Here is a 12,493-nt window from a genome sequence, read left to right as displayed (position 1 = left end):
TGTTTTTCAATTAATGTAAATAATTACAGAATAAATCAGTGCTTAGTGTCAACATAGGGAACATCGTATACCAATAGAGATTCTCCTAGTGGGTCTGCTGCAAGTTGTTTAACCTCTTGGGTCTTCAGTTTTCTCATCTGCAGTATAAAGGAGTTGGACTCAATAATCTTTAAGGTCCATTCCTGCTCTAAATCCTGTGCTTTTCTGAAGTACTCTGTTTAACAGAATGCATTGCTTTCCCACTTTGACTGTTTGAATTACATGTGCAGTACACGTACTGCAACTGCATGTTGTCTAAAATAGTTTTTCTATAGGATATTATATAAACTAACCCCTCTTGAGGTGATTTATAAATGTGTGTATATAGCCACACATGAAAAGCTAGTGTTAGTAGGGCTCTTAGAAAATACATGTTTTCCAAGTGTCTAACCTTGAATGTCATTAACTTTCCTCTATTACAGGAGACACTACTCGTCAGCGAATCAAATTCAGTGATGACAGAGTGTGCAAGAGCCACCTTCTCAACTGTTGCCCCCACGATGTCCTGTCCGGGACTGTATGTATTTGTTAAACCTATTGTTTTATTGTTGGTGTACTACAAAAACAAACTACTTGATAAAGTCTTAGTTTTGTGTCAAATTATTATGCGGTGATTTTTTTTAAAAAACACTTGTTAGCAGAGCAATTTACATCCATTATAGTCAGGTTGATTATTTAGTTCTGCAATAATGGGATTCCTCACAGAAATTATTGCTATTTTATTTTATAATATTTTTCATTCTAGAGCATTTATTTGGAACAAAGAGGCAGTTATAATACAGCAGTTACATTTTTAGTTTAGAAATAATAATGTAAATGATTTTTTAAATAGTTTGCTTCAGTGTTGAGCATAGTAGACTTTTATCCAAAACAGTTTACATTTTCATTAAGATTTCTGCACATTTGTATTGTAGAAATTATTGTGAAGCAATATGTTGGTAATTACTTAAATTCACAGTAAAGTTTGTGAGTAGTGTTGGTTAAAACTCACTTATATTGCTTACTCCTGATAATACATAAAGCTCACTTAATTTATATTCTATATCTAGTGATGTTAGTTTACCTTAAAGTATTATTATTTTTAATTTGATGGATAAATCACATGATTACGGACCTTTAGAACAAAGGATTTGGTTACCTGGGTTTGGGATTTGATTGAAATGATACTTTCAAGAGCTCCTGGTCACAGGGATAGCAGAGGAGGGCTGGTAGGGCCTAAATAGCTGACTTTTTCATTTTTCTAAAATGAAAGGATTTCATACTTCATTTGCAGCAGCAGTGAGGTCCCTTAATTAAAGATGTCTAAATGAATGGTTTCTTCTGCCGTAAGACGTGGGATGTTAGTTCCCTGATGAGGGATGAGAGCCACATTCCCTGCAGTGGAAATGTGGAGTCTTGATGAGTGGTGTCTTTTTGATAGGAAGAGTAAAATACCTTAAATGTACAGGTATCCAGGCATTTTTGATTAAAAAAAAAACAAACCTGTCTTTTTGGGGGCTTCCCTGATAGCTCAGTAGGTAAAGAATCCACCTGCAGTTCAGGAGACCCAGTTTGATTCCTGGGTCAGGAAGATCCGCTGGAGAAGGGATAGGCTACCCACTCCAGTTTTCTTGGGCTTCCCCTGTGGCTGAGCTGATAAAGAATCTGCCTGCAATGTGGGACACCTGGGTTCGATCCTTGGGTTGGGAAGATCCCCTGGAGAAGGGAAAGGCTACCCACTCTAGTATTCTGACTACCACTACCCACTCCAGTATTTTGGTCTTCCCTGTAGTTAAAACGGTAAAGAATCTGCCTGCAATGCAGGAGACCTGGTTTCGATCCCTGGGTCAGGAAGGTCCTCTGAAGGGAATGGCAGTCCTCTCCAGTATTCTTGCCTGGAGAATCTCATGGACAAGAGGAGCCTGGCGGGCTATGGTCCATGGGGTCCCAAAGAGGCGGACATGACCGAGCGGCTAACACTACTACACTTGTCTTTTTTTAGTAGGAAAGACCATTGAAACTATGTTATATAAGTTAAAAGGAATAGAAGTGCTAACATTTAAAAAATATATAAATACTTAAGTTTTTTTTTAGTATCAGTATATTACAGGGCAAGCATGCTGGTTTCTCAGTGCTTGAATTAGGACTGTGACAGATATCTCTATTAGACCTTCATATCTACTCTTTAGAATTTGCATAATTAAAATATTCTGCTCTGCTGTAATATGATTGAAATCTATTTTATCTGTGGTGGTATTTGATTCTTCACATTTACTGTTTTAACACTTAATGATACTTATGGATAAATTATCACTTCAAATGAATTTGTGAACAAGATTAGTTGATAAGTGGCAGAATTTAAGTTTTTGGTATTTTAAAACCAGCAATAGCAAGACTGACATATTATTACATTCTTCAGGTATAGCATTTAATAACTAAAAAATCTGACATCACAGTTGTGCTTTTGCATTTTATAATTATATGATTCAGTTATACTCATTTATTTCTATGTTGGGTAAAACAATTTTTTGAGTATATGTTCCATAGTTAGCCTTAATGATAGTAAAGTGATTTATTCAAAATCATTCAGTTCTGTTGATTGAAAGTAAAACTGGGACCAAAGTCAAATTTTCTGAGGTCTAGTTTTATTCACTATGTCTTACACTCTGTAGGTAATACTTAATCCATCATCATGTTGATGTTAGACTTTCATTGTAAAATTCTTGCTGGTGGATTTATCTCTGTAATGTGCATCTTAAAGTTGATGATAGAAAAATACTACTTTAATTTGTTACATTTTTCTTACAGTGAGGCTTAACATTGGCATTTTGAATCACTTGAAAAATAGTGAATGACCTTCAAAAGGCACTTGTTAGGGAAATTCTATATGAGACATCTCTTCTTTATGTCAGCTTAATAGGCAAGAGATTGTCATTTATGTAAGGAAGTAGTTAAGTTCTTATGAGCCTCTTAAGCAAAATTTTCAGGGCTGGCTCTAGAATTTTGTTAACAGTCCAGGGTTGCCTAGAGTGGTGAACTTGAAACCACCCATGAGTGATTGTCTCATGACCCTTACTATAATACTAAAAAGGACTGTTTATAGCACTTTATTCTATGTATATGTGGTTTTTAATTACAGAGCTCTGACTTCCTTAGCAACCAATCTCTATAGGACTCATGCTTTTCTGGCACAGAATCTAATAGTTCACATCTCTGTATGTTGAAGATATTTTTTTGACCTGTTGGATCAAAGATGAAAAGAACCGAATTGTAACTGTTGATTTAATAGTGTTTTTTGTTTGTTTTATAACTAAAAGTTGCCTTTAGTTTTCCAGACCTTGTTCCTCAGATCTGTCACTTCCAGCAGAATATGACTCATCAGTGGTCTAGATTATTTAGCAGAAGATAACACGGAAATATATTCTCTGGCTTTTCTTTATTATTATAAAAAGGTTGAACTTTATACTGAGTACTTGGAGATAAAGGGTATGGTTTCTGAAAATATGCTCATAACTGACAATTTGAAATATTTTTGAAATTCACTTTGATGAAAATGCCCCTGTAGCATTGTACTTTTCTTTAGTCTGGTACTTTGGTATAACTTTTTTTTTTGAGTATAGTTGATTTACAAAGTTGTATTAGTTTCAGGTATACAGCAGAGAGATTCAGTGTTTTACACATACACACACACACACACACACACACACGTACGTACGTACGTACATACAAATATAGTTGTTTGTTTAGTCGCTAAGTCCATATGACCCATGTTCTGTAGCCCACCAGGCTCCTCTGTCCATGGGATTTCCCAGGCAAGAATACTGGAGTGGATTGCCATTTCCTTCTATTTCAAAGGCTTGGATTATTTTCCTGTTCATCTAGAACTTTTTGTTTGTCTAACTCTTTTCATACTTTGGTCCATTTAGTTGTCTCCTTATATTTAGCATGCATAAAGTAAACAGCACCCCCTTTCAGATTTAGGCAAAACAAAAACCCTAAGAGTTGTCATCGCCCCCTGCTCCCTCCCTCCACCAAAATAAACCACATTATTTCTGGTTCATATATTCCCTAAGGAAAGATAAGTATATTGAAGTGCTTAAAAAAATCTTTGCATCTAGTTTCTAGTAACCTGGGGAAAAGGTGTGTAATAGTAATAATTTACAGAAGGCATTAAATTTGAAGCAGGTAGCCTCAGAGATTGAAACTAAGATCTGCAGGGATGGGACTGTATACTCATAATACATCTATCCTAAATTCAAAAATGGCCACTACTAATTTTCTTAGAGACTTCACTGTAGCATAATTTTAGTGTTGACAGGCCATCATGTCTTCTAGCTTAAGGCCATCATTTTATATAGATAGAAAATTAAGATTCAGAGAAATTGTCTTTCTCAGATGTTTCACAAATAATCATGGTATATTATACCACAAAGGAATCTTAGAGTTATTTTAATCCAAATGCTTCTTTAATGTTTTACGTTGTAAAGACCTGATCTTGAGAAATACTTTAGTTCAGTTGCTCAGGCATATCTGACTTCTTGCAACCTCATGGACTGCAGCACGCCAGGCTTCCCTGTCCATCACCAACTCCCAGAACTTGCTCAAACTCATGTCCATAGAGTCAGTGATGCTGTTCAGCCATCTCATTCTCTGTTGTCCCCTTCTCTTCCTGCCTTCAATCTTTCCCAGCATCAGGGTCTTTTCTAATGAGTCAGTTCTTTGCATCAGGTGGCCAAAGTATTGGAGCTTCAGCATCAGTCCTTCCAATGACTGTTCGGACTGATTTCCTTTAGGATTGACTGGTTTGATTTCCTTGCAGTCCAAGGGACTCTGAAGAGTCTTCTACACCACATTTCAAAAGTATGCTTTCTTCAGTATTTGGCTTTCTTTGTGGTCCAACTCCCATGTCCATACATGACTATTGGAAAAACCATAGCTTTGACTAGACGGACCTTTGACAGCAAAGTAATGTCTCTGCCTTTTAATATGCTGTCTAGGTTGGTCATAACTTTTCTTCCAAGGAGCAAGCGTCTTTTAATTTCATGGCTACAGTCACCATCTGCAGTGATTTTAGAGCCCAAGAAAATCAAGTCTGTCACTATTTCCATTGTTTCCCCATCTATTTGCCATGAAGTAATGGGACTGGATGCCATGATCTTTGTTTTCTGAATGTTGAGTTTTAAGCCAACTTTTTCACACTCTCTCACTTTCATCAAGAGGCTCTTCATTTCCTCTTTGTTTTCTGCCATAAGGGTCGTGTCATCTGCATAGCTAAGGTTACCGATTATTTTCTCTCGGCAATCTTATTTCCAGTTTGTGCTTCCTCCAGCCTGGCAATTTGCATGATGTACTCTGCATATTAGTTAAATAAGCAGGGTGACAACACACAGACTTTATGTACTCCTTTCCCAATTTGGAACCAGTCTGTTGTTCCATGTCTGGTTCTGACTGTTGCTTCTTGACCTGCATACAGATTTCTCAGGAGGCAGGTAAGGTGGTCTGGTATTCCCATCTCTTGAAGAATTTTCCACAGTTTGTCGTGGTCCACACAGTCAAAGGCTTTGGAGTAGTCAATAAGGCAGAAGTAGATGTTTTTCTGAAACTCTCTTGCCTTTTCTATGATCCAGTGGATGTTGGCTATTTGATCTCTGGTTCCTCTGCCTTTCCTAAATCCAGCTTGAACATCTGTAAGTTCTCAGTTCACATACTGTTGAAGCCTGGCTTGGAGAGAATTTTGAGCTTTACTTTGCTAGCATGTGAGATGAGTGCAATTGTGCAATAGTTTGAACATTCTTTGACATTGTCTTTCTTTGGGATTGGAATGAAAACTGACCTTTTCCAGTCTTGTGGCCACTGCTGAGTTTTCCAAATTGGCTGGCATATTGAGTGCAGCACTTTAACAGCATCTTGTTTTAGGACTTTAAATAGCTCAGCTGAAATTCCATCACCTCCACTAGCTTTGTTTGTAGTGATGCTTCCTAAGGCCCGCTTAACTTTGGACTCCAGGAGAAATACTTAGTGACAGGGATAAGGTAAAATTTTATCTGCCTCTTCGAAGTGATTGGGTGGGAGTACTGGTTGTCAAAAATCCTGAGTTGATTTTATGGTGTCCCCAGTAGGTTCTGGGTTTTATCCAAAATGAAGTTTTTATTAATCAGAACTCCTTTATTGCTTCTCTGTTTTGAGACCTGGTTCAAGTCAGCTCCTTGAATACCTACAAACCTGAACTTTACAACGGCTGAAGTGTCTTTGATAGTACAAATTTAAAGGAGCCATGAAAGTTTAGAGAAGCAGTGATAAGAAATAAACCTGCACAAAATTTTCTTAGTCACTAAGTAGAATGTAAATTTCATAGTGAGAGCAGACACGTTTCGTTCAGTGCTGTATCTCTAGCATCTAGAATGGTGTTCTTCCCTTGTGTTAACATGAATAATCAATCACCCAAAATTAGGACATGAAACAAGTGTTTTTCAGAACTAGCTTTAAGTTCAAAAATTGATGATTGTGAAAAAACGAACGTGTTACTTTCTAATGGATAAGGAGTGTATCTTGATTTTGAATTACTTACCAAAACATATGTGAAAAAGTCTGTAGATAATTTAAACTCATAACTTTTTCTCTGGAAAGGGTTTGTTTTGGGACACTTAAACATTTTTAAGCAAGTGTTTTTAACATTAGGTTCGCTAGTGATCTAGTGGTTAAGATTTAGCATTCTCACTGCCGTGGCCTGGATTCATTCCCTGGTCGAGGAACTGAGATATCCCTTAAGCTGCTGTGGCATGGCTAAAATAAAAAAAGAAGGAAAGCAAAATAAAAAATGGGCCCAGATTACTAGCTTGAAATTTTTTCCCCCTAATTTCTATGACCCCAGTTTCTGGAGCTTCTCAATTTGTGAAACTGCCAGATAACCCAGGTTTTTAGCAGAATTGGCTTTTGAGGTGTTCTTACATTATCAAACTTGCTGTTTGTATTTTAGTCTCGGTTTCTTACAAAAATTCCTTTAACAAGCAATTCCAGAGAATGCCTTACACTAAAAATACATTTGAGGCCTAGGAAATCAGAGGCACATTAAGAACTTCCCAGTGAATAATTTGATCTTTACTACCAAACTTCAAAAACCTAGTCCTTTTTATGGCTGAGTAATATTCCATTGTATGTATGTAGCACAACTTCTTTATCCATTCATCTGCTGATGGACATCTAGGTTGCTTCCATGTCCTAGGTATTGTAACTAGTGCAGCTCTGAACACTGGGGTACATGTTCTTTTTCAGTTATGGTTTTCTCAGGGTATGCGCCCAGTAGTGGGACTGCTGGATCATATGATAGTTTTATTCATAGCTTTTTAAGGAAACTGCATACTATTCTCCATATCGGCTGTATCAATTTACATTTCAGGGAGTTCAGCCCAGTACAGTGCGACAATCTAAGTGGGGTAGGAGTGGGGAATGGCTGGGGAGGCTGAGGAGGGAGGGGGAGGGGTCATAAGTGTACTTGTGTCTGATTCACATTGTTGTATGACGGAAGCCAACACAATATTGTAAAGTGTTATCCTGCAATTAAGAAAAACCCAGTCCTGGGGACTTCCCTGGCAGTCCAGTGGTAAGGAATTCACCTTCAAATGCAGGGAGTGTTGGTTCAGTCCCTTGAGACCAAAAAATGAAAACATGAAACAAGTAATGTTGTAACAACTTCAAAAAAGACTTAAAATGGTCCACATTAGAAAAAAAGATTTTGAAACCAAGTCCTGAATATAATTTGGAGTATTATTGACTTGGGATATGAATACCCTGAACTATTCAGCTTGGGATATGAATACCCTGAACTATTCAGGGATATGAATACCCTGAACTATTCAGTGGTTCTGTCCTTAGGAAATAACCCTTTTCTATTGTTCTGAATAATCTTGTGGGCATTCATTTTATGTTCTTAAAATAAGTTAGTATACTTTAGTCTTGTGGAAGTAATCTTTTAAAAGGAGACCCTGAGACTATCTCTGGGTCTTGATCTAGTTAAGATCAGTCAGCATATTTGTCCATGACACTTGGATTAATGATTAAATACAAAAGTACATATATGTAAATACATGTGCATCCATTGTGCTGATGTCCAGTCTTTGTAGATCAAATACAAATTAATTTTACTTCTCATTTTTATTCTGTGCTACTGAATCAATTTGAGGAAAAAAATCTTTTGAAACTTAAGTTTTAACTATATGTAAAAGTAGAGTTGTATACTGAACTTCATATACCAGCTTCATACGTATTTTACATACAACTACCTTGTTTCGTTTATAACTACTTAATGTCCTTTTCACCCTTTTGTTTGTTTTTTGAGGTAAATCTTAACATTTTGGACCTGTCATTTAGGATAACTCTTGAAACACTGTAAGGTAGTAAAGACCAGTAACTTCCAAGCAAAGAAGAAGGAGGTCTGGAAGTCATTGTTGAGCAGATTGTTTTTAGTACCCTGATACTTGGTCAGTGTATTTCACTGCTGCGTTGGTTTTTCCTCTAGGGTGGGCAGGGTGTTCTGTGGGTCTTAGTCCCCAGGGGTTGAACCTGACCCCCCGCAGCTGCAGGGTAGTTCCTACACGTTTGTTTTTCTGTACAGTGGCTCTCGATAAATGCTTATTATTTGAAAACTAGGAATCATCACTCTGTCTCTGAACTCTTTAGGTCTTTTTTAGATGTAGGAACAGTTTTATAAAGTGCATTTTAACAAATCTGAATTAGTGTGTTCTCTGAGGCTATTCATTGAGAAAGGTGGGATGGAGTTATAAATGCATTGTTTGGAAGATACAGACTGTGAACACAGAGCAAACATATAATAATAAATGAAAACTTGAAACATATTTTTATTGTATAGGTGATTAACTGCAGACATCAAGCAAAGTCATGAAATGTCTTGTCACTGAAAATGTTTTTTTTAAATGTGATGCATTCTAACTTGATGTGCTGGTGGCAAGGTCAAATGACTTAGTATAATCCTTCCTTATTTAAGGGTAGTTACAAAGGAAACTTTTAAAAATATTTGGTATTTTACTCTGATTTATATTGACTAAAACATCTTGGCTATATATTACCCTGTAGACTTTTTTTTGGTCTATAAAGTCAAAAAATAGAAGCATATATGTTGATGTGTTTGTATAATGCAATTTGTAAAATATCCAAATTTAGGTAGATTTTTGTGTGTTCCTACCCCTTTTGTAGTATGACAGTGTTTGGAACAATGAAGTTAAGCAGAGGAAGAAATAGAAAAGGGCGAGCAAGAGTATCAGGTCAATGAGGGCTAGAAGGAAAATGTAAAGAAAATTCACAGTAAAAATGAACAGAAAATTCTTCAAGAAATGAATTTTTTTTTTTTAATCTCTAGGAGTGTTGCTGATTGCTGAGATCAGCATTCATTCATTTATTCACTTAACAAATGCATATTGAGGACCTGCTATGTGCCATATGCAAAAGTGCTGGAGATACAGAAGTATATAGGGGTTTTCTTTTAGTAATGGGAGCTTACCTTCTAAGTTTCTTTCACAATCAATTGTGAAAATAAATACTGTGATTTCAGGAATGTTGCAAGTGCTGTGACAAAAATTCGTGGTTAGATCTGGGACAGTGGGCAAGGGGCTGCTCTGACAGGACGACTGGAGAAAACATTTTGATGAGATGACATTTGAAGAGTTCTAAATGTGGAGAAAAGAAGCCAGTTATTCCTGAGAGGAAATAAATTTGGCATATGTTGCCTCCACTCAAAAACTTTTGGGAACTATTATGTATTAATATATGGTCAAGGATCGGGATGGGGAATACATGTAAATCCATGGCTGATTCATGTCAATGTATGACAAGACCCACTACAATGCTGTGGAGTGATTAGCCTCCAACTAATAAAAAAATAAATTAAAAAAAAAATATATGGTCAAAAATCTGAACATCTTTAGTTGGCTCTGTCTCTTCCTTGAATAAATAAATCAGTTTGGTCCTCTGTTTGAACCAGACTGATTTTTTCATTGTTGTCTCACTGCTTTCCTTGCCCAGCATGTTCATTATTGCCTATCCCCCTTTCTGTGCCTGGAATAACCCTTTCTCTATAAATACACAATCCTGCCTAGGAAACTGCATGTGATTGCTCTGAACCCCCAGGGGAGCACCTGCCCTCCGTATTACCGAGTGGTCACTTGTTTTGTCTTGTTTATATGTATCCTTTCTCTCCTTGATTAGATAGTCTTTGTGAGGCAAGGCCTTCTGTTTTAATTTTATCCCGTTATGTTTGCATATCTAAGATTAGAAATGGATAAGAAAATATTTCGTATTGTATCCATCAGAAAACATTCATTAAGAAATGGTAAACAAAGACCTTTACTTTTCTTCGTCCACTCAGGAAAGAGCGCACTTGGGGGAGGAACACTCAGTGAGAATGGGCAGTTAACAGTAGGGGCGTGGCGGGAAAGCAGGAGCTACTTGGTGCGCACTGTGGGCCCCGCTCCTCTTCATTCACCACTCCTGTTTGATTTGTTAGTTTTGAGTGTCAGCGTTGGGATTAGGAAAGAAAAACCTTCTTAAAAAAATCGTGGCATAACTGAAACTCGTATCCAGGTTTTGTTATTTCAAGACTTTTTTTCTATAGTTTATTCAGTTTTCTCTTGTTATTGAGCTGGGTCTTAAGGTGGGCACTGAACATGGATGGAAGAGCGAGATTTTATAAATGTGAGCAGGAGGAAGACAGTAAAAATGTAAAATGTGAAGATGTGAATGTCAAACTATAGATGTTTTGTGTTTTGGAAAATAGCATTGGCATTGGAACCATGCATGAAATGGTCCAGATGCTGGACTAAGGGTTTGTATTTGCTGTGCTCTCTGTCCTGCTGTCATGGTTGTTTTACTTTTTCTTCAGTTGGTATGTATTCCTTTTAGTATTTTACCAATATTGCCGTCCATTCTTATACTTCTTGCTGTCTGACAAGGATGTTCGTCCACCTAGTAGTGTGGTGTTAATGCTTCTGAAACAGGTTTTATCATGTCATATTTCTGTCCAAGTAGTCCAGCATTCTTCTCTGCCCCCAGAGAAAGTTCTGCATGTGTTGATTGACATTCAGAATCTTCCACAGTGTAGTCAGTCTGTAAGTAAGTCGTACTGCAGTCCTGAAGTTCCTGGAGAAAAGAGAAGTTCTGAGAGGTTAAGTGAATTTCTCACAGTTAAATGGGTAATGAGATATGGGATAATAAGGAAATGGGATATTTTCTGAGTTCAGACCAGGTCAGTGCGTGGTCTGTCATATTTTATTTATTACTTCGGCCATATAATCTTCAAGTATAAGAGGAAAAGCATAAAACATGAAAGTTTCCCCTTGTTCATCATACCCCTCTTCCCAGAACTAAACCCTGTTAACAATTTAATGTGCATCTTCCACTCTCCTTTCTGTACATTTGCGAGTATGTGTGATGTGTGTGTGTTTTAACAAATAGCATCTTTGAATTTTTCTCACTTGTCTTGGAGAAGTTTCCATATCAGTGGTCTATATTTTTTAAATGCAGATGTAATATTTCACAATATAGCCATTCCTTAAGTTACTTATCCAGTGACTCTTAATTGTTCTTGTTTTTGGTGTGCAGTGTGGCAATGAAATGCTTGTATATACATCTTTATTTACGTTTAATTCAACCATTGTCAAAAAATCCAAAGAAAATATTCAGCCTCACAGCAGTGTCTATAAATGAACTTTAAAAATGGTTAACTTGTGGGTTATGCAAACCTGATCTGTGTTGGAATTTCAAAAGAACAGTTAAAGAGCACTTAACAGAATCAGCTTTGTTAAACAGTAAAACATAAAATGTTGGGAGGTTGTAAGAGAATTCTGTTACCACAATCAGGTATCGTTATTTGATCGACTTCATGGAAAAAATGGATTTAGGATGGAGAGGGCAAAATGCAGAACTGAATATATCCATTTCCCCAATAATCTAAGAATTTACATGTGCATTCATTAAAACACCAAGAATAAGTTTGTGGAAAGAATTTATGAAGTAAATTACTTGTTAAATTTAAAAATTTTAAACTCTTCCTGTGGCTTTCATCATAAATAGTTATTTTAGGTTAAAATAAATGACCAAACATTTTATTTTGTTCAGTTTGAAGCTCAACTGTTTCAAAAGAGAAGCAGTAGCAACAGAAAATATCAGTGCACTTAGTGTTCAAAGGACCGTGTTGCACCATCAGTGATGGAGTCAGGTCCATGCTTAGTCATGGTGTGGTTCTATCATGCTTGGCTCTGGTGGCTTTTTAATTACATTAGTAGGGTCATGAAGAGCATTACTATACTTTCCCTTCACTCAGCTTTACAGTGGCAGGTAATTGTTGAGTTTATTTTGGCTTGTTAAATACTCATGTGCTCAACATGATGCCAGTGTAAGTGCTTAGTGATGATGTTATAGACTGAAGAAAAAACATGACTAGTATCTAGAATTCTGAAAATCTGCC

The 12,493-nt window shown here is 36.7% G+C and overlaps 1 protein-coding gene across 15 annotated transcripts in view; it reads left to right on the top strand.

The window, feature by feature from the left end:
• LUC7L2 (LUC7 like 2, pre-mRNA splicing factor) overlaps window positions 1–12,493 on the top strand; it is a 61,810-nt gene that overhangs the window by 21,769 nt on the left and 27,548 nt on the right. For all 15 annotated transcript variants that reach the window (XM_070465112.1, XM_070465083.1, XM_020913281.2 and 12 more), the window contains one exon: window positions 462–556. In XM_070465112.1, coding sequence (XP_070321213.1) covers window positions 462–556 — 95 coding nt within the window. The remainder of the gene's footprint in view (window positions 1–461; window positions 557–12,493) is intronic.

The sequence above is a fragment of the Odocoileus virginianus genome, chromosome 1 (genome assembly GCF_023699985.2).
Source record: "Odocoileus virginianus isolate 20LAN1187 ecotype Illinois chromosome 1, Ovbor_1.2, whole genome shotgun sequence".
In the NCBI taxonomy this organism is placed as follows: Eukaryota; Metazoa; Chordata; class Mammalia; order Artiodactyla; family Cervidae; genus Odocoileus; species Odocoileus virginianus.
The sequence above is the reverse complement of the archived record's forward strand: the minus strand, read 5'-3'. Positions and strand labels throughout refer to the sequence as shown.